Below are 25907 nucleotides of genomic sequence, written 5' to 3' on the forward strand. Positions count from 1 at the left end.
AAACTCAAGAACCTCAGAAATACCAAAAGAAAAAACATTCCTTCGGAAAGAGAATGAACTTTTAGGGAGCGGAGGTCCGTAACTGTTAGTGGTCTGTACTAGATTTATTTAGAGGGGGAGCACTTGGAATAACAATGAACCAATCTTAGCTAGTGGTGGGAAGCATCCAGAGAGAGATCGAGGAATAATCAAAGTAGCTACACAGAGAGAAAAATATTCTTAAGCATTTTATTAGGAATGACAACTAATTTACACCAAGTGCTCTAATTTATATCAATCTAAGATAACGGAAATTTTCTTCCTGAGAAAACTTAAAAATCTGTCTTCGAAAGAAAAAGTCTGTTTTTGTGTTTCTGTGCTAAGATAATTATAAGTTTTGCTTGGCCAATACTTGTTCACATTTCTATCAAAATGGTATGCTTTAGATGTAGTAAATTGTATCACTGCTCAAACTTCTCTGGTTGTTAAGAGTGTTTGTACTTCTCATTGTTTGACTCCATAAAATTCATGGGGATGACTGCAGTCAGATGATCCAGGGTTTATTTTTTGTTGTTTTTATTTAAATTCCAGGTAGTTAACATACAGTGTAATATTAGTTTCAGGTGTACAGTATAGTGATTCAACACTTCCATACAACACCTGGTGCTCATGGCAAGTGCCCTCCTTAATCCCCATCACCTATTTAACCCATACCCCACCCACCTCTGCTCCACTAACCATCAGTTTGTTCTCTAGAGTTAATACTCTGTTTCTTGGTTTGCCTCTCTCTTTTTTCCCTTTGCTATTTGTTTTGTTCTTAAGTTCTACATATAAGTAAAATCATATGGTGTTTGTTTTTCTCTGACTGACTTATTTCACTTAGCATAACACTCTCTAGCTCTATCCACATCATTGCAAATGGCAAGATTTCATTCTATTTTATGGCTGAATAATATTCCATTATATTTATATACCACATCTTCTTTATCCATCATTAATTGATGGACACTTGGGCTACTTCCATAACTTGGCTATTGTAGATAATGCTGCTATAAACATCAGGGTGCATATATCCCTCTGAATTGGTATTTTTGTATTCTTTGGTTAAATACCAAGTAGCTCAATTGCTGGATCATAGGGTAGCTCTATTTTTAACTTTTTGAGGAAACTCCATACTGTTTTCCAGAGTGGCTGCACTAGTTTGCATTCCCCCCAATGGATCAAGACAGTTCCCCTTTCTGCACAACCTCACCAATACCTGTTGTTTCTTGTGTTGTTGATTTTAGCCATTCTGGCAGATGTGAGGTGATATCTAATTGTAGTTTTGATTTGCATTTCCCTGATGATGAATAATGTTGAGTATCCTTTCATGTGTCTGTTGGCCATTTAGATGTCTTCTTTGGAAAAAAAATTCTGTTCATCTCCTCTGCCCATTTTTTACTGGAGTATTCATTTTTTGGTGTGTTGAGTTATATAAGTTCTTTATATATTTTGGATAATTTGCAAATGTCTTCTTCCATTCCATAGGTTGCCTTTTAGTTTTGTTAATCATTTCCTTTGCTGTGTAGAAGCTTTTTATTTTGATGACATTCCAACAGTTTACTTTTGCTTTGTTTCCCTCATCTCAGAGACATATCTAGAAAGAAGTTGCTATGGCTGACATCAAACAACTACCTGTATTCTCCTCCAGGATTTTAATGGGTTCCTGTCTCGCATTTAGGTCTTTAATCCATTTTGAATTTATTATTCTGTATGGTGTAAGAAAGTGGTCATTTCTTTCTTTTGCATGTAGCTGTCCAGTTTTCCCAACACCATTTGTTGAAGAAACTGTCTTTTTTCCATTGGATATTCTTTTCTGCTTTGTCGAAGATTAATTGACCATACAGTTGTGGATTCATTCCTGAGTTTTCTTTTCTGTTCTATTGATCTATGTCTATTTTTGTGCCAGTACCATACTGTTTTGGTCACTACAGCTTTATAATATAACTTAAAGTCCAGAATTGTGATGCCTTCAGCTTGGCTTTTCTTTTTCAAGGTTGCTTTAGCTTTTTGGGGTCTTTTGTAGTTCCATACAAATTTTAGGATTGTTTATTCTGGCTCTGTGAAAAATGCTGTTGGGATTTTGATAGGGATTGCATTAAATGTGTAGATTGCTTTTGGTAGCATAGACATTTTAACAGTATTTGTCCTTCTGATCCATGAGCATGGAATGTCTTTCCACTTTTTTGTGGCCTCTTCGATTTCTTTCATCAGTGTTTTATAGTTTTCAGAGTACAGGTCTTTCACCTCTGTGGTTAGGTTTATTTCTAGGTATCTTATGGGTTTTGCTATAATTGTACATGGGTTTGATTCTTTAATTTCTTTTTCTGCTGCTTCATTTTTGGTGTATAGAAATACAACGTATTTCTGTATGTTGATTCTGTATCCTGTGACTTTACTGAATTCATGTTTCAGTTCTAGCTATTTTATGGTGAAGTCTTTTGGGTTTTATATATAGAGTATCATGTCATATGCCAATACTGAAAGTTTTACTTCTTCCTTGACAATTTGGATATCTTTTATTTTTTTGTTGTTGTCTGATTGCTGTGGCTAGAACTTCCAGTACTGTGTTCAGTAAGACTGGTAGGGGTGGGCAGCCCTGTCTTGGTCCTGACCTTAGCGGAAAAGCTGTCAGTTTTTCCCCACTGAGGATGATATTATCTGTGGGTTTTTCAAACATGGCCTTTATGATGTTGAGGTATGTTCCCTCTAACCCTACTTTGTTGAGAGTTTATATCAACAATGGATGCTGTACTTTCACAAATGCTTTTTCTGCAACTACTTAAATGATCGTATGGTTCTTATCCTTTCTTTTGTTAATGTGGTATATCATGTTGATTGATTTGCAAGTATTGAACCATCCTTGCAGCCCAGGAATAAATCCCACTTGATCTTGGTGAATGATTCTCTTTTTTTAGTGGAGTCTTTATCTGGTTTTGGTATCAGGGTAACTCTGGCCTCACAAAATAAATTTGGAAGTTTTCCTTCCTTTTTATTTTTTGGAATAGTTTAAGAGGAATAGGTATTAACTTTTCTTTAAACATTTGGTAGAATTCACCTGTGAAGCCATCTGGTGCTGGATTTCTGTTTGTTGGGAGATTTTTGATTCCTGATTCAAGGGCTTTGCTAGTTATCATTCTGTTAAAGTTTTCTATTTCTTCCTGTTTCAGTTTTGGTAGTTTATCTTTCTAGGAATTTATCGATTTCTTCTAGATTGTCCAATTTGTTGACATATAGTTTTTCATAATATTCTCTTACAATTGTTTGTGTTTCTGTGGTGTTGGTTGTGATTTCTCCTCTCTCATTTGTGATTTTATTTATATGGCTTCTTTCTCATTTCTTTTTGACAAGTCTAACTAGGAGTTTATAAATTTTATTAGTTTTTTCAAAGACCCATCTCCTGGTGTCATTGATCTGTTCTATTGTTTTGTTTTTTTAGTTTCTCTATAATTTATTTCTGCTCCAATCTTTATTATTTCCTTCCTTTGCCTGGGTTTAGGCTTTGCTTTTCTTTTTCTAGCTCCTTTAGGTGTAATATTAGGTTGTTTATTTGAGATTTTTCTTGTTTCTTAAGATAGGCCTATATGGCTATATACTTGCCTCTTATAACTGCTTTTACTGCATCCCAAAGGTTTTGGACTACTGTGTTTTCATTTTCATTTGTTACCATGTTTTTTTTTTGTTTGTTTGTTTTTTTAATTTCTTCTTTGATTTCCTGGTTGACTCATTCATTGTTTAGTAGCATGTTGTTTAACCTCCAGTATTTGTGGTCTTTCCAAATTTTGTCTTGTGGTTGATTTAAAGTTTCATAGCATTGTGGTCAGACAATATGCATGGTATGATTTCAATCTGTTTATATTTTTTTGAGGCCTGATTTGTGACCTAGTATGTAATCTCTTCTGGAGAATGTCCCATGTGCATTTGAAAAGAATGTGTATTCTGCTGTTTTAGGATGGAATGTTCTGAATATATCTGTTAAGTCCATCTGGTTCACTCTGTCATTCAAAGCCATTGTTTCCTTATTGATTTTCTGTTTAGATGATCTGTCCATTGATGTAAGTGGGTTGTTAAAGTCCCCTACTATTATTGTATTATTATCAATGAGTTCCTTTATTTTGTCATTATTTTTTAATATATTTGAGAGCTTCCAAATTGCATACATAAACATTTATAACTCTTACATCTTCTTTTTGAGTTGTCGCCTTTATTATGATATGATCCAGTTTCAAGGAGTGAGAGAATAAAACCCTTAGGATACTTTCCCATGTGGAAATAATCATCAGAATTCAAAGACCTGCAAAGTTTCTCTTTGAGAAAAAGTACCTTGGAAGTTTGAAAATAGGAAATTGGGCCTATCTAATGAACCTTTAAGAAATTTAGAGATGATATGTCTCATATTTGCATTTCAAAGTGGAGCTGTTATCATGAATCAAACTCAACATTAGTAAGTGGTCCTGGGTCAAACTTTATTAATTTTAACTTCAATATATGTTTGAACAATCACACCATATTTTAAACCTATAACCATAACAATATTGAAACATCACATTCAAAGGTGAATTTCATTTAGTTGAGTATTATAAGTCCATTACTCTAATGAGTTGAATGCTGATATAGTCATGTTGGGCTGCTAACAAAGCACCATAGACTACATGGTCTAAACAACAGATCCTTATTTCTCACAATTCTAGAAGCTGGGAAGTCTAAGAGCAAGGTCCCAGCAGATTCACTGGCTGTTGAGAACCCTCTTTCTAGCTTGTAGATGGCCACTGTCTTGTTATGTCCTTACATGTTGGTTTGTTTGTTTTTTCTTTATGTTTTCTTTTTTTTTTTTAAAGATTTTATTTATTTATTTGAGAGAGAGAATGAGATAGAGAGCGTGAGAGGGGGGAGGGTCAGAGAGAGAGGCAGACTCCCTGCTGAGCAGGGAGCCTGACGTGGGACTCGATCCCGGGACTCCAGGATCATGACCTGAGCCGAAGGCAGTCACTTAACCAACTGAGCCACCCAGGCGCCCTTTATGTTTTCTTTTGTGTATGTGCATACATGCTGAGAAAGGGAAGAGAAGCAGCTCTGGTCTTTCTTCCTCTTCTTATAAAGACACTAATCTGCTCTACCTTCATAACTTCCTCTAAACCTAATTATCTCCCATAGGCCTCCCCTCCTAATACCATCACATTGGGGATTACAGCTTCAAAATATGAATTTCAGGGAACCAAATATTTATTCCATAACAAATCATGTCCTTCCAAGGTCATGTGTACCTAAAATATAAAAATGCAACCTTATTTGGGGGTGCCTGGGTGGCCCAGTTTGTTAAGTGTCCAACTCTTGGTTTCAGCTTAGGTCGTGATCTCAGGGTCCTGTGATTGAGCCCTGGGTCAGGCTCTCTGCTCAGTGCAGAGTCTGGTTGAGATTCTCTCTCCATCTTCCTCTGCCCCTCCCCAACCTCTCTCTCAAATAAATAAATAAATAAATAAATAAATAAATAAATAAATGTTTAATGTGACCTTATTTGGAAACAGGATCTTTGTGGATATAATCACATTAAGATGAGGGCATATCAGGGACCTCTGGGTGGCTCAGTTGGTTAAGTGTCTGCCTTTGGCTCAGGTCATGATCTCAGGGTCCTGGGATTGAGTTCCGAGGCAGGGAGCCTGCTTCTCCCTCTGCCTTTGCTGCTCCCAATGCTTGTGTTCTCTCTCAAATAAATAAATAAAATCTTAAAAATAAAAAAAGAGGAGGGCAAACTAGATTAGTGTGAACCCTAATCCAATACTAGTGACCTTTTAAGAAGAGGGAAATTTGGACACAGTGACAGGCACAGAAGGAAGATGGTATGAAGACACATGGATACACACCAAGTAGAAGATCATGTGACAGTGGAGGCAGAGATGGACTAAGGAACACCAAGGATTGCCAGCAATCACCATAACCTTGAACAAACAAAAAAGGATTCTTCTATAGAGCCTTCAAAAGGAAAATGGTCCTACATACCTATTGATTGCAGAATTCTAGCTTCCATAACTGTGAGAGAACAAATTTCTGGTTAGTCACCCAGTTTGTGGTACTTTGTTATGGCAACCCTACAAAACAATAAAATTACTAAGGAAAAAATATTGCAATTCACATATGAGAAAAAACAATGCCAACACATTCTAGAAGGAACTTGACCTAGCCTTGTTCTAACTCTGTAGCTTTTAAATTTTCAGCCTTATGCTGGTAGGAGACATTGACTCTTAGAAGATCAAGAATACTATAATTTGTATAGCCTCACAAAAAGAGTATTATCTCCATTTTCCCTAGGCTTTCAGGTGACAAAGAGACCCTTGAACTATATAGCTTCTGATTTACGAGTAGACTTGATAACAAGGCCAAGGATAACAGAAGACATTAAAATGTGGCCATTGACTTTATACAAAATATCCAGATAGCAGTTAACTGGCTCTCTGTAGTCCATAGTCACTTCCTAAATGGCCCTAGATCTGTTGACCACATTCAAAAGTTTATCTTTTCTAATTAATACTTCTTTTGCAATGATATGAGTGAAACTGACCAGAAAGAAAAGGTTCTTCTTCTTCTTCTTTTTTTTTAAGATTTTAAGTATTTTTGACCGAGAGAGAATGTACAAGCAGGGGAAGCAGCAGGCAGAAGGAGAGGGAGAAGCAGGCTCCCTGATGTGGGACTCAATCCCAGTACCCTGGGATCATGACCTGAGCTGAAGGCCGATGCTTAACCATCTGAGCCACCCAGGCACCCTGAAAAGGCTCTTCTTGATATAAATGCTGTGGGTCCAAAGTATCTGAAATAGCTACTATTGAAACAGAGTCACCATGGGACATTTTAAACATAAGATGTTTAGTTTTCAGAGTTACAGTCTGCTAAATTGAAGTTTAAAGTTAGAATACAAAAGAAGAAAAAGGAACATCTTCATCTTGCTATGAGAAAATGGAATGAAAAGAAAAAATGAAAGACACTAGGAAATGCTAAGTGTATCCTATTAGCCTTCTTAAATGCTCTAGGCATTTAAGGATCAGAAATAGTCATCAATTAAAAAATGCTTTTTGAGTAAGAATATTCTTTTTATCCCAATCAGCCAACCTTCAACACACACACAGATACATACACGCGCCACAACTTATACACACGGAAAAAGCATTTGCAAATCTGCAATTTATTTTTACAGTGGATTTGATTTATTATTGGAGTTATGCATTTATTCTGGCTGAAACATTAAAAAGGACTCATCTGTGGTGTTCTTTAGGAACTGTTTGAATTTTAGTTTTAGTAAATTTCCATGATTTAGCTATTTCCATAAAAGAAAATTTTGAAAGTGATGTGTCTGACCTTTACTAGTTAAGATCAGTTACTTGCTCTCAAAATGGACTGACTGAAATGATCTTAAATATGTCCTGCGTGTGGGTTATATAAAGAGGTTTCTGAATGTAGATATCACTGCCTACTCTGAGTGTTGCTGGCACTGAGGACTAGATGCAAACTCTTAAATTGCTCTATTGACCACCGCAGTGTGAACACGAGATAAAGTCTAGAAATGCTCTTGCAAGCAGTCGACTAGTATATCTTTGATGTATTCCAGTTTTTTTTTTTTTTTAAGATTTTATTTATTTATTTGAGACAGAGAGAATGAGAGAGACAGAGAGCACATGAGAGGGGGAAGGGTCAGAGGGAGAAACAGGCTCCCTGCCGAGCAAGGAGCCTGATGCGGGACTCGATCCAGGGACTCCAGGATCACGACCTGAGCCGAAGACAGCCGCCCAACCAACTGAGCCACCCAGGCGCCCCTGTATTCCAGGTTTGATGCTATGCAACAAGCTTTCACACAGATCTTAAGAATTACTCTTATGGGGAGACCAAGACTATCATTCATCACACGGAAAGGGGCTACATAAAGTTTATTCCTCTCTAATTATAAAAAAAAAAAAAAAAAGAAATGTAACTGTGTCTTAATTCTTTGAAACATATATGCATCTAATATCCATACCACTGTAACCTGTTCTGGTTTAACTTTGGAGTATGCCCTGCTCAGTTCCAGTGGGTAGAATATTGTCTCTATAGCCTATGCCTTATCTTTATCAAGATACATTTTCTCTCTCTGTATATTGGACAATCGTCACTTCCAGTTGGATCTTTTCTTTCTTAAATATGATGTATTTGGCATGAAATACTTTCATGCACAGATTTCATGAAAAAAATTGATATAGTGGTCTCTTTTACCCTAAAGGTAGATATAGTCATAGTTACCACTTAAAACTAAATTCCTTTCGATAATTCTCATTTTGAAGTGATTCTAAAGTCTTTTACACACAGGAAAATCATATTCCTAGAAGGTGAGAAAGGAAAAAGATCCACAAAACTTATTTTATTCGAGTATGTTTGAGAGTGAATCTCATTCTGAATATACCCAGCTTCTCATAATGCAGGCAGCTCAGCAACCATGTCTCCCTTCACAGTGCCTCAGAAATGAGAGGAGGATACTCTTGTTTTTAGAATTGAAGATTTTAACCTTATCCAAATACTCAGACGGCAAGAATAAATACTTAAAAACTGTACATTTGTTTCTACCTTGAATAATGAAAAAACAAGAAGTTTTCTAGGTAAAAAGATTAAAGGAATTTATTAGCTGTTTGACCTTGATGCATGTGTATAACTACAAAACAAAAAAACTGGAAATAACACTTAATTGGAAGTAAAGAAACTTAGTTTCTAGTACTGGATCTTTTTAAAAATTTCCATTTGAATCTCTTCCTCGGCGCTGCCTGTGGAGGTGGCAGCCATCTGTTACTGGTCATCATGGCTGCCCTCAGACCTCTGGTGAAGCCCCAAATCGTTAAAAAGAGGACCAAGAAGTTCATCCAGCACCAGTCAGATCACTATGTCAAAATTAAGCACAACTGGTGGAAACGCAGAGGCATTGACAATAGGATGCGCAGAAGATTCAAGGGCCAGACCTTGATGCCCAACATTGGTTATGGGAGCAACAAGAAAACAAAGCACATGTTGCCCAGTGGCTTCCGGAAGTTCCTAGTCCACAACATCAAGGAGCTTGAAGTGCTGCTGATGTGCAGCAAATCTTCCTGTGCAGAGATTGCTCACAATGTCTCCTCCAAGAACTGCAAAGCTATTGTGGGAAGAGCAGCCCAGCTGGCAATCAGAGTCACCAATCCCAAGGCCAGGCTGCGCAGCGAAGAAAATGAATAGACAGCTCATTGTGCACATCATATTTATGTTAATAAAACCACAAAACTACCAAAAATTTTTTTCATTTGATCTTGCACAAGTTGCCTCAGTTTCCTCACTAATTTAATGAAGGTGTTGGAATATTTTCTCTCTCAAACTCCTAACAGTTCAGAGATCCTACAAATTGATGATGGGTAAACCCCCGTGTGCTGTCCCTTTCCCACGTGGAATTCAGAGGTAGAAACAATAGGACTGTTACAGAACCTGGACTGGATCGCCTGATGGAAGAACCAAGCAGCACTCAGAGATCTTGGAGGCTAGGAGGTTTATTTAATGCCGGAGGGCTCAGAGGAGAGTGGTCTCCAAAGGTCTGAGCCCCAAGCACAAACAAAGGGGGCAATTTATACACTTCTACTTCTGCATACTTGGCCTTTGGGGTGTGCGCTAAGCGGGGCAGGGAGAAGAACCCAGAAGAGCCCCAGGGCAAGGACTCTCCTGCTGGCTCCGTTGGCCATCTTAGGACACAGATTTTCCTTATCTGGACTACTTCATTTTTAATTGCTCCAAAGAGTATTTGTAAAATATTGAGATTTTTCATTAAGAGTTATATTACAGTTCTCCTCTGGCTGTTTTTTGTTTTTGTTTTTGTTTTTGTTTTTGTTTTTAAGGTTTTATTTATTTACTTGAGAGAAAGTGAGAGCTAGAGAGAAAGCACACACAGAGGGAGAGGGAGAGAAGCAGACTCCCAACTGAGCAGGGATCTCCATCCAGGGCTCAATCCCAGGACCCTGGGATCATGAACCAAAGGGAAGTCAGACATTTAACCAACTGAACCACCCAGACGACCCCTCCTCTGGCTGTTTTTTTTCCAATTTATCAAGTTTGGTTTTCCACAGTTCATCATAGATTTGCTAAATAGCAATCATGTTACTGTTTTTAGCTTAACTATTGAATTTTATTTTCTTACACTTCTAAAACATGAGGTTTCTAAACACGGACTATTCTTGCCTACTTTCTAGCATAGCAAACAAAAAAGTTTTGGGTTAACTGCAATACAATTTAAATTTTATTTTGAATTGAAATGATGAGAAACTCGGTGAAACCGTTGTTTCAATCAATGATATGTAATGCATATCAGTTATTATAGAGACTAAATAATGTCAGAATTTTTATGTGCATTGGGCACCCAAGCAGACAATATGGGTTTCTTATTCACTCATTCATTTGTTCATTCACTCATTCATTCATCCATTCAACAAACATTCAAGGAATACCTCTTTTTTTTTTTATTTTTTATTTTTATTTTTTAAAGATTTTATTTATTTATTTGACAGAGAAAGACACAGCGAGAGAGGGAACACAAATGGGGAGTGGGAGAGGGAGAAGCAGACTCCCTGCGGAGCAGGGAGCCCGATGCGGGACTCGATCCAGGGACTCCAGGATCATGACCTGAGCCGAAGGCAGTCGCTTAACCAACTGAGCCACCCAGGCGCCCCTCAAGGAATACCTCTTATGTGTGAGACCCCAAATTAGTTTATGGACATAAAAAGATAAACAAGTCTGTACTCTAATGATTTCAGCTCCTCCAGAGCACTGCTTCTCCAAAATAATATGTTATAGGGATTTTTGCTTCTTTCTGGAAAATAGGCACAGTGAAGGACATTCCCACACTTAGTTTCTGAGTCTATTCTTAGTCTATTCTTGTCTACTTTCTACCATTAACAAGCAAAAGTTTTGTATTAACCAGTAATACAATTTAAATGTTTATAAATGTATCAGTTTTGTTCATAATTTTTTAATAAAAATGTATTTATAGTTTCCTAACATTTATGCTTCTTTATAAAAATGAGTAGCAATGGGTACTTTAATAAAAATATATCAAAACATTTTGTATGTTAGGGTGCCTGGGTGGTGCAGTTGGTTAAGCGTAGACTCTTGGTTTTGGCTGGGTTGTGATCTTGGGGCTGTGAGATTGAGCCCCGTATTGGGTTCCATGCTCAGGGCAGAGTCAGCTTAAGATTCCCCCTTTACTTCTGCCCACCCACTCCTGCTCTATTTCTTTCTAAAAAAAAAAAAAAAAAAAAAAAATCTTTAAACAAAACCATTTTATATGTTATTCATTTTTTCAAATATTTCTGTTTTGCTCAATCTCCATTTGGAAATAATTTGATTCACAGTCATAATCATAAGAATTAGGCACTCTATTAAAATTTACTTGCAATGTATCATTATTTTCATTGAAAGATTAATTTTTATTAAAAGATTATATTATCTATGTTTCGGATTAATTTAGCAAATACAATAAATCTTGCCTTTCTCTAAATTCTTCATTTAAAAAAAACAATGTGTTGCAAAATATCTTAAGGATCTAAGAGTGAATTAAAAACATATAATGGGTTGGGTTGGGGGATGGGGTAATTGGGTGATGGGCATTAAGGAGGGCACTTGATGTAATGAGCACTGGGTGTTATATGCAACTGATGACTCACTAAGTTCTATCTCTGAAACTAATAATACAGTATATGTTAACTAAATTGAATTTAAATAAAAAATTAAAAATATATAATGGGCTAGCTTGCGGATTATTTGAATATAACACATTTTAGAAAAAAACAAAGAAATAAAATACTTGTTAAAGGATTATTATTTTTTATTATTATTTTTTAAAGATTTTATTTATTTATTTGACAGAGAGACACAGTGAGAGAGGGAACACAAGCAGGGGGAGTGGGAGAGAGAGAAGCAGGCTCCCCGCCGAGCAGGGAGCCCAATGCTGGGCTCGATCCCAGGACCCTGGGATCATGACCTGAGCCGAAGGCAGACGCTTAACGACTGAGCCACCCAGGTGCCCCAGTTAAAGAATTATTTATTGAGTAAATATAATAGACCAGGGAAGTTTTCAAGTTCTTAGAATTTTGAGATTTGGAAAATATTGTCATTCTGGTTAAGGATCTTAAGGGCAGTACATAGCATGTAAAGCTTCCACACAGTGGAACCCTGTGAGAGACAAAGTTTTGGGGAGAGCAGATGAGAGCATAATTTCTCAGTACACTTGATTATTTGTCTTCAGTGAAGTCATATTGCCCTTCTCATTGGAATCCAATTTTCTTCTGGAACCACTCAAAAGTATTATTTTACTTCTGAATTACTGAATATGTCAAGTTGTTAATTTACTTTTACTCATCCTCACATAATGGAGAAATAAAACAAATATGCAATTTTTACCTGATTTTCATAAAGGCCAACAGAAAAGACTTGTAAAGTTTCTATGAACTTTTTTCTCCTATTTAAAATACTGAAATTGTGAGGGAATGGATTTCTCAGCACCTATGATTAATGTTTTGCTGACTATGAGAGCATAATTTATTTAGAAACAATATTGGAATTATATGGTTGCCAAAAATAGAATTATATAATAATGCATTTCTTAGTAGTGTAAGCATACTATTAATGTCATTATTAAAATATTTACGTGTTCTTAATAGCAGAGACATGGATCTATCAAATTCATACGGTTCTTTTCATCATGAATTTCTTTAAGTTAAATATATAGAAAGTAGCATATTAAGTTAACCAAATTCTCAAATCTGTAATGACCAGAGTAAAGTACTAAAGAAAAACATTTCAGAATCATCCTGTTTGTTTTGTTTGGCTAAAGAATTATCTCATTTAGATTTTTAAAAAATGAATGAGCTATTAATATATCAGAAAATTTTAAATAAACATCTAAACTTGTGGCTTTTATTAAAACTTTAAATTATCTGGGATCCCTGGGGCCACACTGAGGCATGGAAATTTAAAGGAGCTGAGGAACACTGCTTTCTTAGTCTGAAATTTCAAGTTTCTACACTGACATGGAAAAATGGTGTATTTCTCCTTAAACCTGGCACATAAGCTCTCATTTTCAATTCCTGTCTGGTTCTAGAAGGCATGGTATTTCAACCATTAAATAGCACTGGCACTGATCTCTAATGTATTGAATTAGTAAAATAAGCTATTAGATAATTTAATTAGTAATTTATAACAATTCCAACATCATGTAATTGATGTGGGGTCTGAGAGCAAACAGTCAACAAATAATTCTTGGAACATTTTAAGTGCAAAAAAGGTGGTTTTATTAAAGCACAGGGACTCTCACCCACGGGCAGAGAGAGCAGCACTGGGGTTGTGAGGAGCAATTGATTATATACTTTCAAGTTGGGGTGGTGGTGGAGAAGGGTGGGTAAAGACAAAGGAAGTTTCTAAAAGGACTTTTGTATGTTAAAGAAGACTTACAGGTTTCTGGGGGCCTAGCTATTGTCAAGCTAAGGTTGTTTTATTCCTCTAGCCAGGCATTAACATTAAGGGAGTTGGGAGTTGGGGTGCCTGGGTGGCTCAGTTGGTTAAGCGACTGCCTTCGGCTCAGGTCATGATCCTGGAGTCCCGGGATCGAGTCCCGCATCGGGCTCCCTGCTCGGCACGGAGTCTGCTTCTCCCTCTGACCCTCCTCCCTCTCACCCTCCTCCCTCTCATGTTCTCTGTCTCTCATTCTCTCTCTCTCAAATAAATAAATAAAATCTTTAAAAAAAAAAAAAAGAGAGTTGGGAGTTGCTGGAGGCAGGTTCTAAGCTGAGGGCCTCAAGTACTTATCAATGAGCTGCAGGTTACAAGGAAATTTAATTTTATCTACATTCCCTTCTGCCTTTGTTCTCCACATCATAATCGTCTCTTTATTACCTGAATGAGTACAGTGAGAAATATAATCATTGCATATACTCTTTGAGTTGTATTTTTAGATCTTTCTAGCTAATTTTTATAATTTATTTATGTCAATAATAATTTTATTTTCACTCTTCCAAATGCCTTTGAGATTTGAGTTTCATCATATTTATGTCTCATAACCAACACTCTGCCCCAAATGGTATTAAGAGATGCATGATAGCAGCCCACACACAATAAATAAATAAGTAAATAATTAATTAATTAAAAAGTAAAAGAAAGACGAGCACTTCATTAACAGAAGTTAGGACTGTGAGAATTCCCTCTACTTACAAGCTTAATATGGTTCACAAACAAGAAGTACAATACCCTTGAGGGTGTTTTTGGTTGTCAGGATGAGGAAGTGTGGGTGTAACTGGCCTTTAGTGAACAACCAGGAGGGCCAGATTTCCTGCAATGCCATGTCCATTATAACAAAGAATTATCTTCTGTTCAACAGAACTCATGAATGTCCTAAATATCTTAAGGCAGTGTTTTTCAAACATTGCCATGTTTATACATTACCTGAAGATCTTATTAAATTGCAAGTTCTGACCAGTTCTCAGGTGAGACCTATGTTTCTGATTCTCAGACTATGTTTTGAGTCACGAGTCCTAGGGGTCATTAACATACGTGGAAACCTATTTATAAATTTTTGAGCTAAGAAACTACTTCTGTTTTGTATGTAAATGCAAACCATTTGGGGCACGGTTCTTATATACTTGGAATTTTTCAGGAACGCAAATATCTGATATGGAAGCAAAATTGTACTTTGTTCAGACTTTACCAAAGATTGTATCATTTTGGAAAAATTACATCACCACCAACAGCAATGCTTCTGCCTATATTTCTAACAAAACATACTGTATTAGTCTGGATGGTACCTGCCACAAAAATAGTAATTCTTCATATGCATGCAAGCATTTGACCTTTTTTTTAGGTGTAATAACTAGTTGTACCTACAAATTTACATTTCAAAATTCTCATCATTTTAATAATATATTTATTTTATGTATTATAATTGTGATGATAGTGATATTTTAAACTATGTGTATATGTACATTATATTTCTATGAATTTTATTTTGTGATAGGAAATGAGGTGTAAAAAGTATTTTCATGAAAAAAGTGGGACATTGAGTTTCACAGAGCTGAAATCAGTAGACCCTCTCATGCAGAGGGTTTGTTGTGGTTCTGCTTTATTGTGTAACATCTTTTTAACTCTTTAAAGATTTGGATTTACAGTACAAGAAACCTATCACTGTGGTTTTAAAATCATATAATGAAGAGTAATTTTATTGTGTATAACCAGGGTACCCCTCCAAATTCCCCACCAATTAGTATGGAAATATTTTCCCCTAGCCTCTTCGGTAGTAGCAGCATTACCTGGGTTTGTTTTTAGAAATGCAAGAATCTCAGGCTCCACCCAGATTTACTGAGTCCTAATCTACATTTTATCAAGAACTCCAGGGAGTCTGTGTGCTCATTAATACTTGAGAAGCACTGCTCTACCTTGAATACTGAAGCTCAAGGTCCCTACCTGCCTCCTGGTGACAGCAGCAGACCTGGGAACCTCTGTCCATTTTGCACACCAGAATTTGCAAACTTTATGAAGCTCAGTTTTGTGTCTTCTGCACCTTGGCCTGTAATTGTAGCTTATTATTTCCTGAATATGAAGGAGATCTGTGGCATGAGTTCTCTTCTGTTTTATTTTGGGTATATGGGAGATCATGGTTTCCAGTGGAAGGAAGGGAGGAAACTGAGAGTGGGGGTGCTAATGGGGTTGCAGGGCTGGCAATCAGGGTGAGCATCATTGAGGTGAATGCATGTCACCTCAAAATGCAGCGATGAGACAGAGGTGCACTCCTCTCCCTCACAGGGACTTGGCGTCTGCCAGCCTTCATCTTGCTCATTACTATCACTTCTCCAAACAACAACAGGACACAGATTTATAACAGACCCAGAATCATGTTCCCTTTCTCTCCTGCAGGAGATTTTCTGTCATAATTAAACAGCTTTTTTTTTTTTTCTTTTCCCATTTAAAATTTTGAAAAATGGGATTTGAATAAATCTTTTCTTCTCCCATTTCCCTTCCTCAACTCCCTAAAAATTACTACTAACTCTGTATCACTATGTCTAAGTACATCTAACTGCACTAACCTCGAAGCACAAGGGTCTTTAATTCAACTAGCAATTCCTCCCTTATCCTGTATTTGCTCTTCAAAGTAAACCAATCTTTCTTAATACCTAAGACTCAGAAATTTCTCATCATACTAAATAATGGAAAACCTTACCTCATACCTAATAAACCAAAAAAGCACTAACTTCAGTCATTCTAAGATACTTTCCTTATAAAGGGGGAAGAAATGGGAAGAGGCTGTCATCACAAAGAGTTTAAGGTCATTTTCTGTGAAGACCCAGCCAGGACCATCTGCTAAAGAGGTTAATGGAGGAGAATATCAAAGGAAAAGGGATGAGTCCTAACTGCAAACTTTGAGGTTTTTGACTGAGTTGAGACTAGAACAGAAGTGAGGATTCCTGACTCCATCAAACATTCTTCCTGGAACTAGGTTTAATGTCCTGTATATAAACATTAATGCCAACTTGGAATCTCTTGATTATACTCAATAGCAACTAGGAATGAGTTAAAACGAATGGACAGGAAAATATTATTTGTTCCTTTTCCATTTTCCAAATTTGCATGAGGAAAGATTTCCATCATTTTTGGGTTTTGTTTACATATTGTTTTTGGTTTGTTTTTACTTCTGTTTGTGTTTTACTTTGCCACCCTAAATCTCTCCAATTTAAAACCTTAGAAATAAAGAGGTTTTAGTCATACTTCTAAATAATCATTTAACTCAAATTTCACTCAAAATGTATACGCACTGACAGTTCACAGCTGTTAGTCAAACAAGGCTCACACATGCTTCCTGCTGCACATGCATTGCGGCTCTGATTACACATCTGGTGGTAGGATTTGCTCAGACTGGGCAAACAGGCACTTCCGGTCATCTAAAATCCTGCTATCAAGCAGCTAAAACACAGACGATTCAATTGCCCTATGAAAACTCTTAAAGGAGTTTTGTGAGCATTCATTATGAACAAATGTAAAGGGGGAAGTGCATAGTCTCTTAGAGTTTTAAATTCCTATTGTTGAAAATTTTGAAGAGGCATTTTACAACCTCAGGGGAAACTTTTGGTGTCTTTTTTCAATATGCCCTTGCATTTTGTACGCCCCCTAAACATTTCTTAGCCCATCGGGACTCACGCACCCTCAAGCTGACCCTGTACCTGCTCGTGACAATCTACTGAAATATTGCCTCCTCAAAGGTATGTTGTTGTTTTAGAATCTGCTTTATTTTACTGAATCTGTTTATGTTTCTGCTAATATCACATGTGTCATGAACACGCAAAGACATAGTAGGAAATCTAGCCATGTTCACAGGTATACAGCCAGGTATGACCTAAATCGAGCACCACATAAATGCTTTGTCAGGGCAATCAGATTCTCCCGTTCCTATACCAGCTTCTTCCCTGTGTGCATTAGCCTGTTTGTCCTTGGGATACCTTTTTTATCCTTTTATAGACAAGACCAATAATTCATGAGAGAGCTGTGAATAGAAAACAGTTCTTCCTATTCCCAGCAGAGTATTCTTGCCACTAGGTTATATTGACTCCTCATACACATTAGCTGTTTCACTTTCACACTGAAACATATCAGTATTTTTGATTGAGTTTGACATTTTGAAATTTAACTACAATAGCTTACCCTATAAACAGGAAGCGACTGTAAAACAGATGTTCTTATTTATAGAACATGTTACCAAAAGAGCAAAACACTAAATTTGTCCTTGCTGTAATTGTGTCATTTAAACCAAGAGGAACAAGTCAGAGCCCTAAGACTAAAGAAACCCTGATGGGAAAATTATGCCATCATTCAATGTTATAAGATGTCACCTGAAGAAAGAATGTGATTTAAGGTTCAACACTGTTCCCAAGTGATATGAATACCAATTTCCAAATTCTGGTATTATAATTACTGAATGAAAACCTTCCAGTATATATGGAAGTAAAGATTTGTGGATGATTTTTAATAAATTGGGGGAAAAGACTCATCCTTAAACTCTGGAAACCAATGACTAAGATTTAAAATTTTGTGAAAATTAATTCGGTGCATTCATTAATCATGAGCTTTGTCTATGAAGGTTAAGCAGATGATTTCTGTTTGTTTAAAAAAAAGACAAATTTAGCATGAAGGCAGTCAATTCCAAAAATTTATCAATGTATCATGAATATATGTGTTAAATGTATTTTGAGAACTATTGCAAATTGTTTATATGGGGTTTTGAAGAAGAAAATGAGTATTTTCAAGCATTTTATCTGGAGAGAGTACTCACCACTGGCCCGTGATGCCTTCCAAGATCATCTACATTCATCTACCACTCCTCAGAAAAGATGGGCATGGGGACCATATTAGTGCCTAATAGATTAACTCACCTGGTCACAATTGATGAGACGATGGTGGATAAATGACACAAGTTGGGGCAAGATATTTGGAAGGAGCATATTAACAGATTTTGTCAGTTACATACGAAAAGCCAAATAGTATATGTGATTGTTCTTTTTTTTTTTTTTTTTAAGGTCAGAAGTAAGGGTGCCTTTTGGAGAAGCCATAATGACCCATGACTAACTGGAGCTGAGATCAGATAGCACTAATCTGTTGAGAGAGGAAATGAATCAAACACGTAAGCAGATGCTGTCATGAGAATCTCTATGCCTCTGATGGAGATAACACAGACTTGGTTCTTGCCTTTCAGGAATAAGTCCCAATGTGATATGTCTGTACTTAATTTCCTGTTCCCAAATGATATGGCATCTGCTAATTTCTTTCTTGCCAAACAAAAGCAAACAATAAAAATGTGCTCCATTAAATCAACTTGACTGGGATATTATTTGTGGTGTTATGGCTATAATATTCCAAATTTTCTTAAGTCAACCAAATTCAGATATGTAATCTTAAAACTGTATTTCTAAAACTGACTTTGATTTTTACTTTGAACCTGCCTCATTGCACAGAATTTAATCTAGACATGTAGGAACTGTCAATTGAATAGTCTTCTTAAGATACATAAATTGGGGGACCTAGCTGGCTATTGGTGGAGGATGAGACTCTTGATCTCGGGGTTGTGAGTTCAAGCCCCACATTGGGCATAGAGATTACTTTAAACAAAAGAAAAAGAAAAAAAAAAGATACATAATTTAATTATAGTCTAGTTCAGAAGCTTCATTTTAGGTATTCTCAGCTATTCTCATCATCCTGGAGAGAATCATGGACCTACCAAGGTAGCCTCCATACGAATCTACTTAGAGAACTGGAAACATGCCAGTAGTGAGCATTAGATGGACCAGAGATCCATCATATTTCTGAATAAGATGGTTCTGGGCTGGAATCAGCCAATGATTTTCTCATCACTTTGGAAAGAAGATGTCTCATAGTGGCTCATACCTATGATTCATCCTAATTTGCTGGGGGCAAACTCTGATTTCCCTGGTGTATTTGGCTACATATTTTATGTACTCTGAGGTACATAGCATCATGATATATTTCTCTGATGTGCAACTCCTTGAATCATGGGATGATGAAACAGATTTCAATTATTACTAGCTTCTAAGTTCAACAGTTAAACATTACACTTCTTTTTCAGGCACTCAAGAATATTCTCACAGGAATCATAAGAGATTATCAGGGGCCACCTTTCATATCTAGCTGCACCATAACCTACTTGGTCATTCTCACCAGAAAGTGAAATGGATGTTTTCTGATGTAGTTCCTCATTCAAAATTCTTTTGTCTTAGATAATCCCTAAAATTCAGGGATTTCATTTCATAATATTTTATTATTTACACTTACAGTATCAGAATAGAGTCTTTGTCCCCAAAGAACTTGTTCTTCTATTCTTCTTGTATTTCCTGAACTTATATCTGGAGAAAATGTCAGAAAACCATTAAGCATTGGCTAAGTAATTGAAAATATAAATAAGAGGCATCATGGAACCAACACTGAGCTGTATATAAGAGTATAGAATCGTGACAAAACAGTACATAAGTTCTTACTTTTTTTTTTTTAAAGATTTTATTTATTTATTTGACAGAGAGAGACACAGCGAGAGAGGGAACACAAGCAGGGGGAGTGGGAGAGGGAGAAGAAGGCTTCCCGCCGAGCAGGGAGCCCGATGCGGGGCTCGATCCCAGGACCCTGGGATCATGACCTGAGCCGAAAGCAGATGCTTAACGACTGAGCCACACAGGTGCCCCAAGTTCTGACTTTTTTAGAGGTATGTATATAAACAACCCCAATGATTAACCATCCTATCTGTGGTAATAACTAAAGGAGGGGAGTATTTTTTTAACAACAACAAAAAAAAAAAAATGCTGAAAATAAAAGAAAGAGTAAGGATAATGAGAAGAAACTAGACACACCAGCTGTTGCCATTTATATTGAGATAATCCTTATTAGAATAAAATGTGAACAGGCATTTCCATTATCCTTGGAACTTCTGTTTTCATAGATTTCAATAATAATCATGCCATGACCGCAGTGGCTAGTGATAGCCATTTAGTGAAATAAATCAAAGCAATACATAATCATCTTACTTGGTTTTTTGCCCCTATTCTGAACAAATAAATTGTCTGAGCATGTCATGTTATTTTTCTCTCCACCTCACTGTTCACCTCCCCACCTTCTACAGACATCCTGTGTTCCAAGATTATTAGAGGAAACTTAAGGCCAATAGTTCAAAGCAAGTAATTTTCATCTGTTAGGAAGGGGAAATGGATGAAATATAAGATGTTTGTTTTGTGCCTTTGTATTCTTTCCTCTGACTGGTTGTTGGTGATTATGTAGCTTATGGATGATAATAGACTCAAGGGATCATAAGATACTCTATATCTATAATTCATCTCATTAAAGGTATGTGATTTATATATTACCTGTATCTAAAAATATTAAAGAAATTTGATGCACCTCAGCTAAAAGAAACATCAACATTAAAACAAGTTAACCTAAAATGGAAAACCAATAATTTATTGGTGTGATTATTAGTCCTTCTCACAAGTATATTTTCACATTCAAGGTTAAATAAGTTATATCTCTAAAATGCTATGAATCTATCCAATAGAGGAGGAAGACATTCTCTGTCAAAGGGTGATGAGGAAAAAGTCATTTGAACCACAAAATAATACAAATGTGTTTTATTAATATTCTAATAATATGATAAAATATGGGATTTTTAAATGTTAATTTATAGAATACTTTAATTTTAAAGAAACTTTACCCTCAGCATCTCTGGTTAAAAATGCTTTGTTAATAACCAGAAGAATTAAATTTACCATAACATTAATTAAAAATAGTCAAGAGAGTTTGTAGGCAGAGAGACATGGTTTAATAAACCATACATGGTCACCTTTAAAACATTTGAAAATCATGTTTTAAGAGATAACTCCCTAAGAACATGATTCAAGATTGGTCATCATTTTGGGGATCCATTCTCTTCTTTTAAAAGAATTATGAAAGCTCTGGAACCTACTGAGAAAATTTTAGGAATGTTTTAGTATGTAGAACCTAATTCCAAAAATTTTGAACCAGTGGCGAATTTCTCCTGTTTTTTGTAGGGGCAGAGAAAAGAAACTGAATGACTTCAGGAATAAAATAGCCTGAACCTTTTTATCATTCACATTAAATTCCTTTTAATGAGTCACCCAGGGCTGATATAATTCTTCTATTATTATACACAGATTGGGAAAGAAAATGTTGCAGCCTGAAAACTTCAGACAAAATCCTGAATCTGGTCAAGGTAAAGTGGCTTTAATAAATCCCAGTCCACTTACAAGTTTCAAATCTTTAAAATCCTGCATGAATTACTTCCACATCTTACCTGGCCTCCCTTTTATTTACTTTGGAATAAGGAGTGGATAATATGCTAAACTCATTACTAATTTCCTTCTCTGTTTTTTTTTTTTTTTTTCACTTGGCATATTCCCCAGAGGCCCTGGGGAAGGCTGCTGGCAGCCATTTACATATATATTCTCTCTGTAGAGGCTGTTCTTGGGAAGGTGTAATTTATTGTCTTTACTTCCTTCACAGAATTTTTTTTTTTTCAAACTCCTTTCTTCTTCCAGCTAGGTCGTTTTGAACTTCCCCTCTTTATGTTCCATAAATCCTATCAAAGAGTGGTGAGTCCCAAAAATAGTTCCACATTATGGAAGCCGGCTCAGAATTAGAGAGATCTCTCTTGATGCCATAATGTTCATAATCCCCAAATCAACTATGCTTTTTTTTTTTTTTTTTCCCAAAGGTGAACTAGAATTCATATGATCCTTGGCGACATTTATCTAGCAGACAAGAAATAGTCCAAGTTTTCTTGTAAGCTTCAGGTTAAATGTGCAGTTCAGTCAACATACCAAAAATTTTGAACTGCACGTCAGCCCAAGACTTGCCCCTGAGGAAACCAACCAATGCATTAACAACCAAAGAACAACAAAAACAGGACACTACCACTTGGGAAAATTTGCATAGATAGATAGATAGATAGATAGATAGATAGATAGATAGATCGATCGATCAAGATGAAGATACAAAAATGTATGCATATAAACGCTTTCCTAACCCTGTTTATGATGTCAAATGCTCCCCCACACAATGTAAGAAACTTAGGGATTCCCTTTTTCTTTCCATATTAGTTTTAGAGTCAATATTATGAAGAAAATCACCATCATCTATAATGACAGCAAGGTCAATGTATTTGCCATTCTACAAAGTGCTTCAGCTTCCATCACCATATTAAAAATAACATGGTCAATAATCTTCAACAAAGGAGGGAAGAATATCCAATGGAAAAAAGTCTCTTCAACAAATGGTGTTGGGAAAATTGGACATCCACATGCAGAAGGATGAAGCTGGACCATATTTTTACACCATACACAAAAATAGACTCAAAATGGATGAAAGACGTAAATGTGAGACAGGAATCCATCGAAATCCTAGGGGAGAATATAGGAAGCAACCTCTGTGATCTCGGCTGCAGCAATTTCTTACTAGACACATTTCCAAAGGCAAGGGAAACAAAGGCAAAAGTGAACTATTGGGACTTCATCAAGATAAAAAGCTTTTGCACAGCAAAGGAAACAGTCAACAAAACCAAAAGACAACCGACAGAATGGGAGAAGATATTTGCAAATGACATATCAGATAAAGGGCTAGTATCCAAAATCTATAAAGAACTTATCAAACTCAACACCCAAAAAACGAATAATCCAATCAAGAAATGGGCAGAAGACATGAAAAGACATTTCTGCTATGAAGACATCCAAATGGCACACAGACACATGAAAAAAATGCTCAACATCACTTGGCATCAGGGAAATACAATCAAAATCACAATGAGCTATCACCTCAAACTGGTCAGAATGGCTAAAATTAACAAGACAGGAAATGACAGATGTTGGAAGGATGTGGAGAAAGGGGAACTCTCCTACACTGTTGGTGGGAATGCAAGCTGGTGAAGATACTTTGGAAAACAGTATGGAGGTTCCTCAAAAAGTTGAAAATAGAGCTACCTTATGACCCAGCAATTGCAGTAGCGGGTATTTACCCCAAAGATACAAATGTATTGTTCTGAATGGGCACGTGCAATGTTTATAGCAGCAAAGTCCACAATAGCCAAACTATGAAAAGAACCAAGATGTCCATTAACAGATGAATGGATAAAGAAGATGTGGCACACACACACACACACACACACACACAGGAATATTATGCAGCCATCAAAAAGGAAAGCTGATGTGGATGGAACTAGAGGGTTTTATGCTAAGTGAAATAAGTCAATCAAAGAAAGACCATTATTATCATATGATCTCACTTATATGTGGAATTTAAGAAACAAAACAGAGGATCATAGGGAGAGAGAGGAAAAAAATAAAATAAGATGAAATCAGAGAGGGAGACAAACCATAAGAAACTATTAATCATAGGAAACCAACTGAGTGTTGCTGGAAGGGAGGGAATTGGGGGGATGGAGTAACTAGGTGATAGACATTAAGGAAGGTACATGACATAATGAGCACTGGGTATTAAACAAGACTCATGAATCACTGTTCTCTACCTCAGAAACCAATAATAATTGTTAATTAATTGAGTTTAAATTTAAAAAATGAAAAAATAACATGGTGTAATACCTACAGGTAGTATAAATATCAATATAACAATGAGAAACTCAAAGACCTTCCTGGAATTCAATAGAGATGGAGAATTTTTTTTTCTCACTAAATGATGACTTGGGCATTAAGCTCTTTTCTAAATCAAACCAAATACCACTTCTATATTTGCACAGTCAAATTGAACTGATTTTCCAGGCTTCATGCCTATTCAGTAGAAGTATCCAGGCTCCATCTCTCACTTTTACCACTAAAATCTTTACTTTCAGTAGGCTCCAAGCAAGATTCTCAGTTTTATTAATGAAAAGATTATAGAATTATGGCAGCTCCAATATACCCTGGCATTGCTGTTGATCTTGAACTCCTATTCTTCTTTTAGTGTCTCCATTTTCAGTCTTGTAATAGACTGTGAACTAGAGTTGAGAAAAATGAAAAATTGCATAAGATGTTTTAACAAAACCATCTGAGAATCAGTTTTTGATGTCTCAACCATTGTAATCATGTCTTGGTTCGAGGAAGGGAGAGTACTTTTAACAGATTCCATATGTGTACATTAATTTTTCCAAGTAGTAAACATAAACAGACTTCCACATCTCATCTACACCAAAAAAATGTAAGTGTTTTGATTAAAAAATAACTAATGGCTCTCTTCCTCGGCACTGCCTGCGGAGGTGGCAGCCATCTGTTACTGGGCATCATGGCTGCCCTCGGACATCTGGTGATGCCCAAGATCATTAAAAAAAGGACCAAGAAATTCATCCAGCACCAGTCAGACAGATATGTCAAAATTAAGTGCAACTGGCAGAAACCCAGAGGTATTGACAATAGGGTGCACAGAAGATTCAAGGGCCAGACCTTGATGCCCAACATTGGTTACGGGAGCAACAAGAAAACAAAGCACATGTTGCCCAGTGGCTTCTGGAAGTTCCTAGTCCACAACGTCAAGGAGCTTGAAGTGCTGCTGATGCGCAACAAATCTTACTGTGCAGAGATTGCTCACAATGTCTCCTCCAAGAACTGCAAAGCTATTGTGGGAAGAGCAGCCCAGCTGGCAATCAGAGTCACCAATCCCAAGGCCAGGCTGTGCAGCGAAGAAAATGAATAGACAGCTTGTTGTGCACATCATATTTGTGTTAATAAAACCATAAAACTAAAAAAAATAACAAAAAATAACTAATGGACATATATTAATTTTAAGAGTAGCTATAATTAGGTAATATTTAACAAATATGAAATAACACTTTCTAGCAATTTTCTAGCAATCTAACATTTTCTAGCAACTTGTTCCTACAGTATTTTTTAGCCATACCTGAACTGTCCAAACTTCAGAGTTTAGGATTGATTATGTGTCATGGGGAAGTTGAAATCTATTCCCCTCTTACTTTCTAAAATCACAAACTTCCTTTCCCTTATTTTTGTCCTGACATTCTAGAATATAATGGGAGTGTCAGAAATTTAGGTTTTCTGACATAGTAAAAAGATATTTCTTCTCTCATAGACATACATACACTCACTTCTATCTCCCCTATATATGCACACACACACACACACACACACATACTACAGCAGTGAACCTTCTGGACACATGGAATGACATCTTCTTTGCCATTTGAAGTTAGGTATGGGTATGAAACTTTCTTTGGTCAATGAAAAGTAAGCAAAATTGATGTGGTCATGTCTAAGTAAACACATTTAATTGCTGATATTTCATATAACAAATTTCCCTTTCACCTAAAGTTCCAA

At 36.4% G+C, this 25907-nt stretch overlaps 2 protein-coding genes across 2 annotated transcripts; both read left to right on the plus strand.

Annotated features, from left to right (window-relative positions):
- The first annotated feature begins 8829 nt into the window (after positions 1-8829).
- Positions 8830-9872, plus strand: LOC118009877 (60S ribosomal protein L32-like). The gene has a single exon (XM_035003875.1). The coding sequence runs from the start codon at positions 8830-8832 to the stop codon at positions 9235-9237; it is 408 nt and encodes a 135-aa protein (XP_034859766.1). The 3' UTR covers positions 9238-9872.
- Positions 9873-24861: 14989 nt separating this feature from the next.
- Positions 24862-25355, plus strand: LOC118009878 (60S ribosomal protein L32-like). Its single transcript, XM_035003877.1, has one exon. The coding sequence runs from the start codon at positions 24862-24864 to the stop codon at positions 25267-25269; it is 408 nt and encodes a 135-aa protein (XP_034859768.1). The 3' UTR covers positions 25270-25355.
- Positions 25356-25907: the final 552 nt, after the last annotated feature.

This window comes from Mirounga leonina, unplaced genomic scaffold (assembly GCF_011800145.1).
Source record: "Mirounga leonina isolate KUSES-001 unplaced genomic scaffold, KU_Mleo_1.0 Mir_128, whole genome shotgun sequence".
Taxonomy (NCBI): Eukaryota; Metazoa; Chordata; class Mammalia; order Carnivora; family Phocidae; genus Mirounga; species Mirounga leonina.

What these genes read in the sequence shown, in the direction of transcription:
- LOC118009877 (XM_035003875.1), top strand. Translation starts at nt 8,830, where the DNA reads ATGGCTGCCCTCAGACCTCTGGTGAAGCCCCAAATCGTTAAAAAGAGG.
- LOC118009878 (XM_035003877.1), top strand. Translation starts at nt 24,862, where the DNA reads ATGGCTGCCCTCGGACATCTGGTGATGCCCAAGATCATTAAAAAAAGG.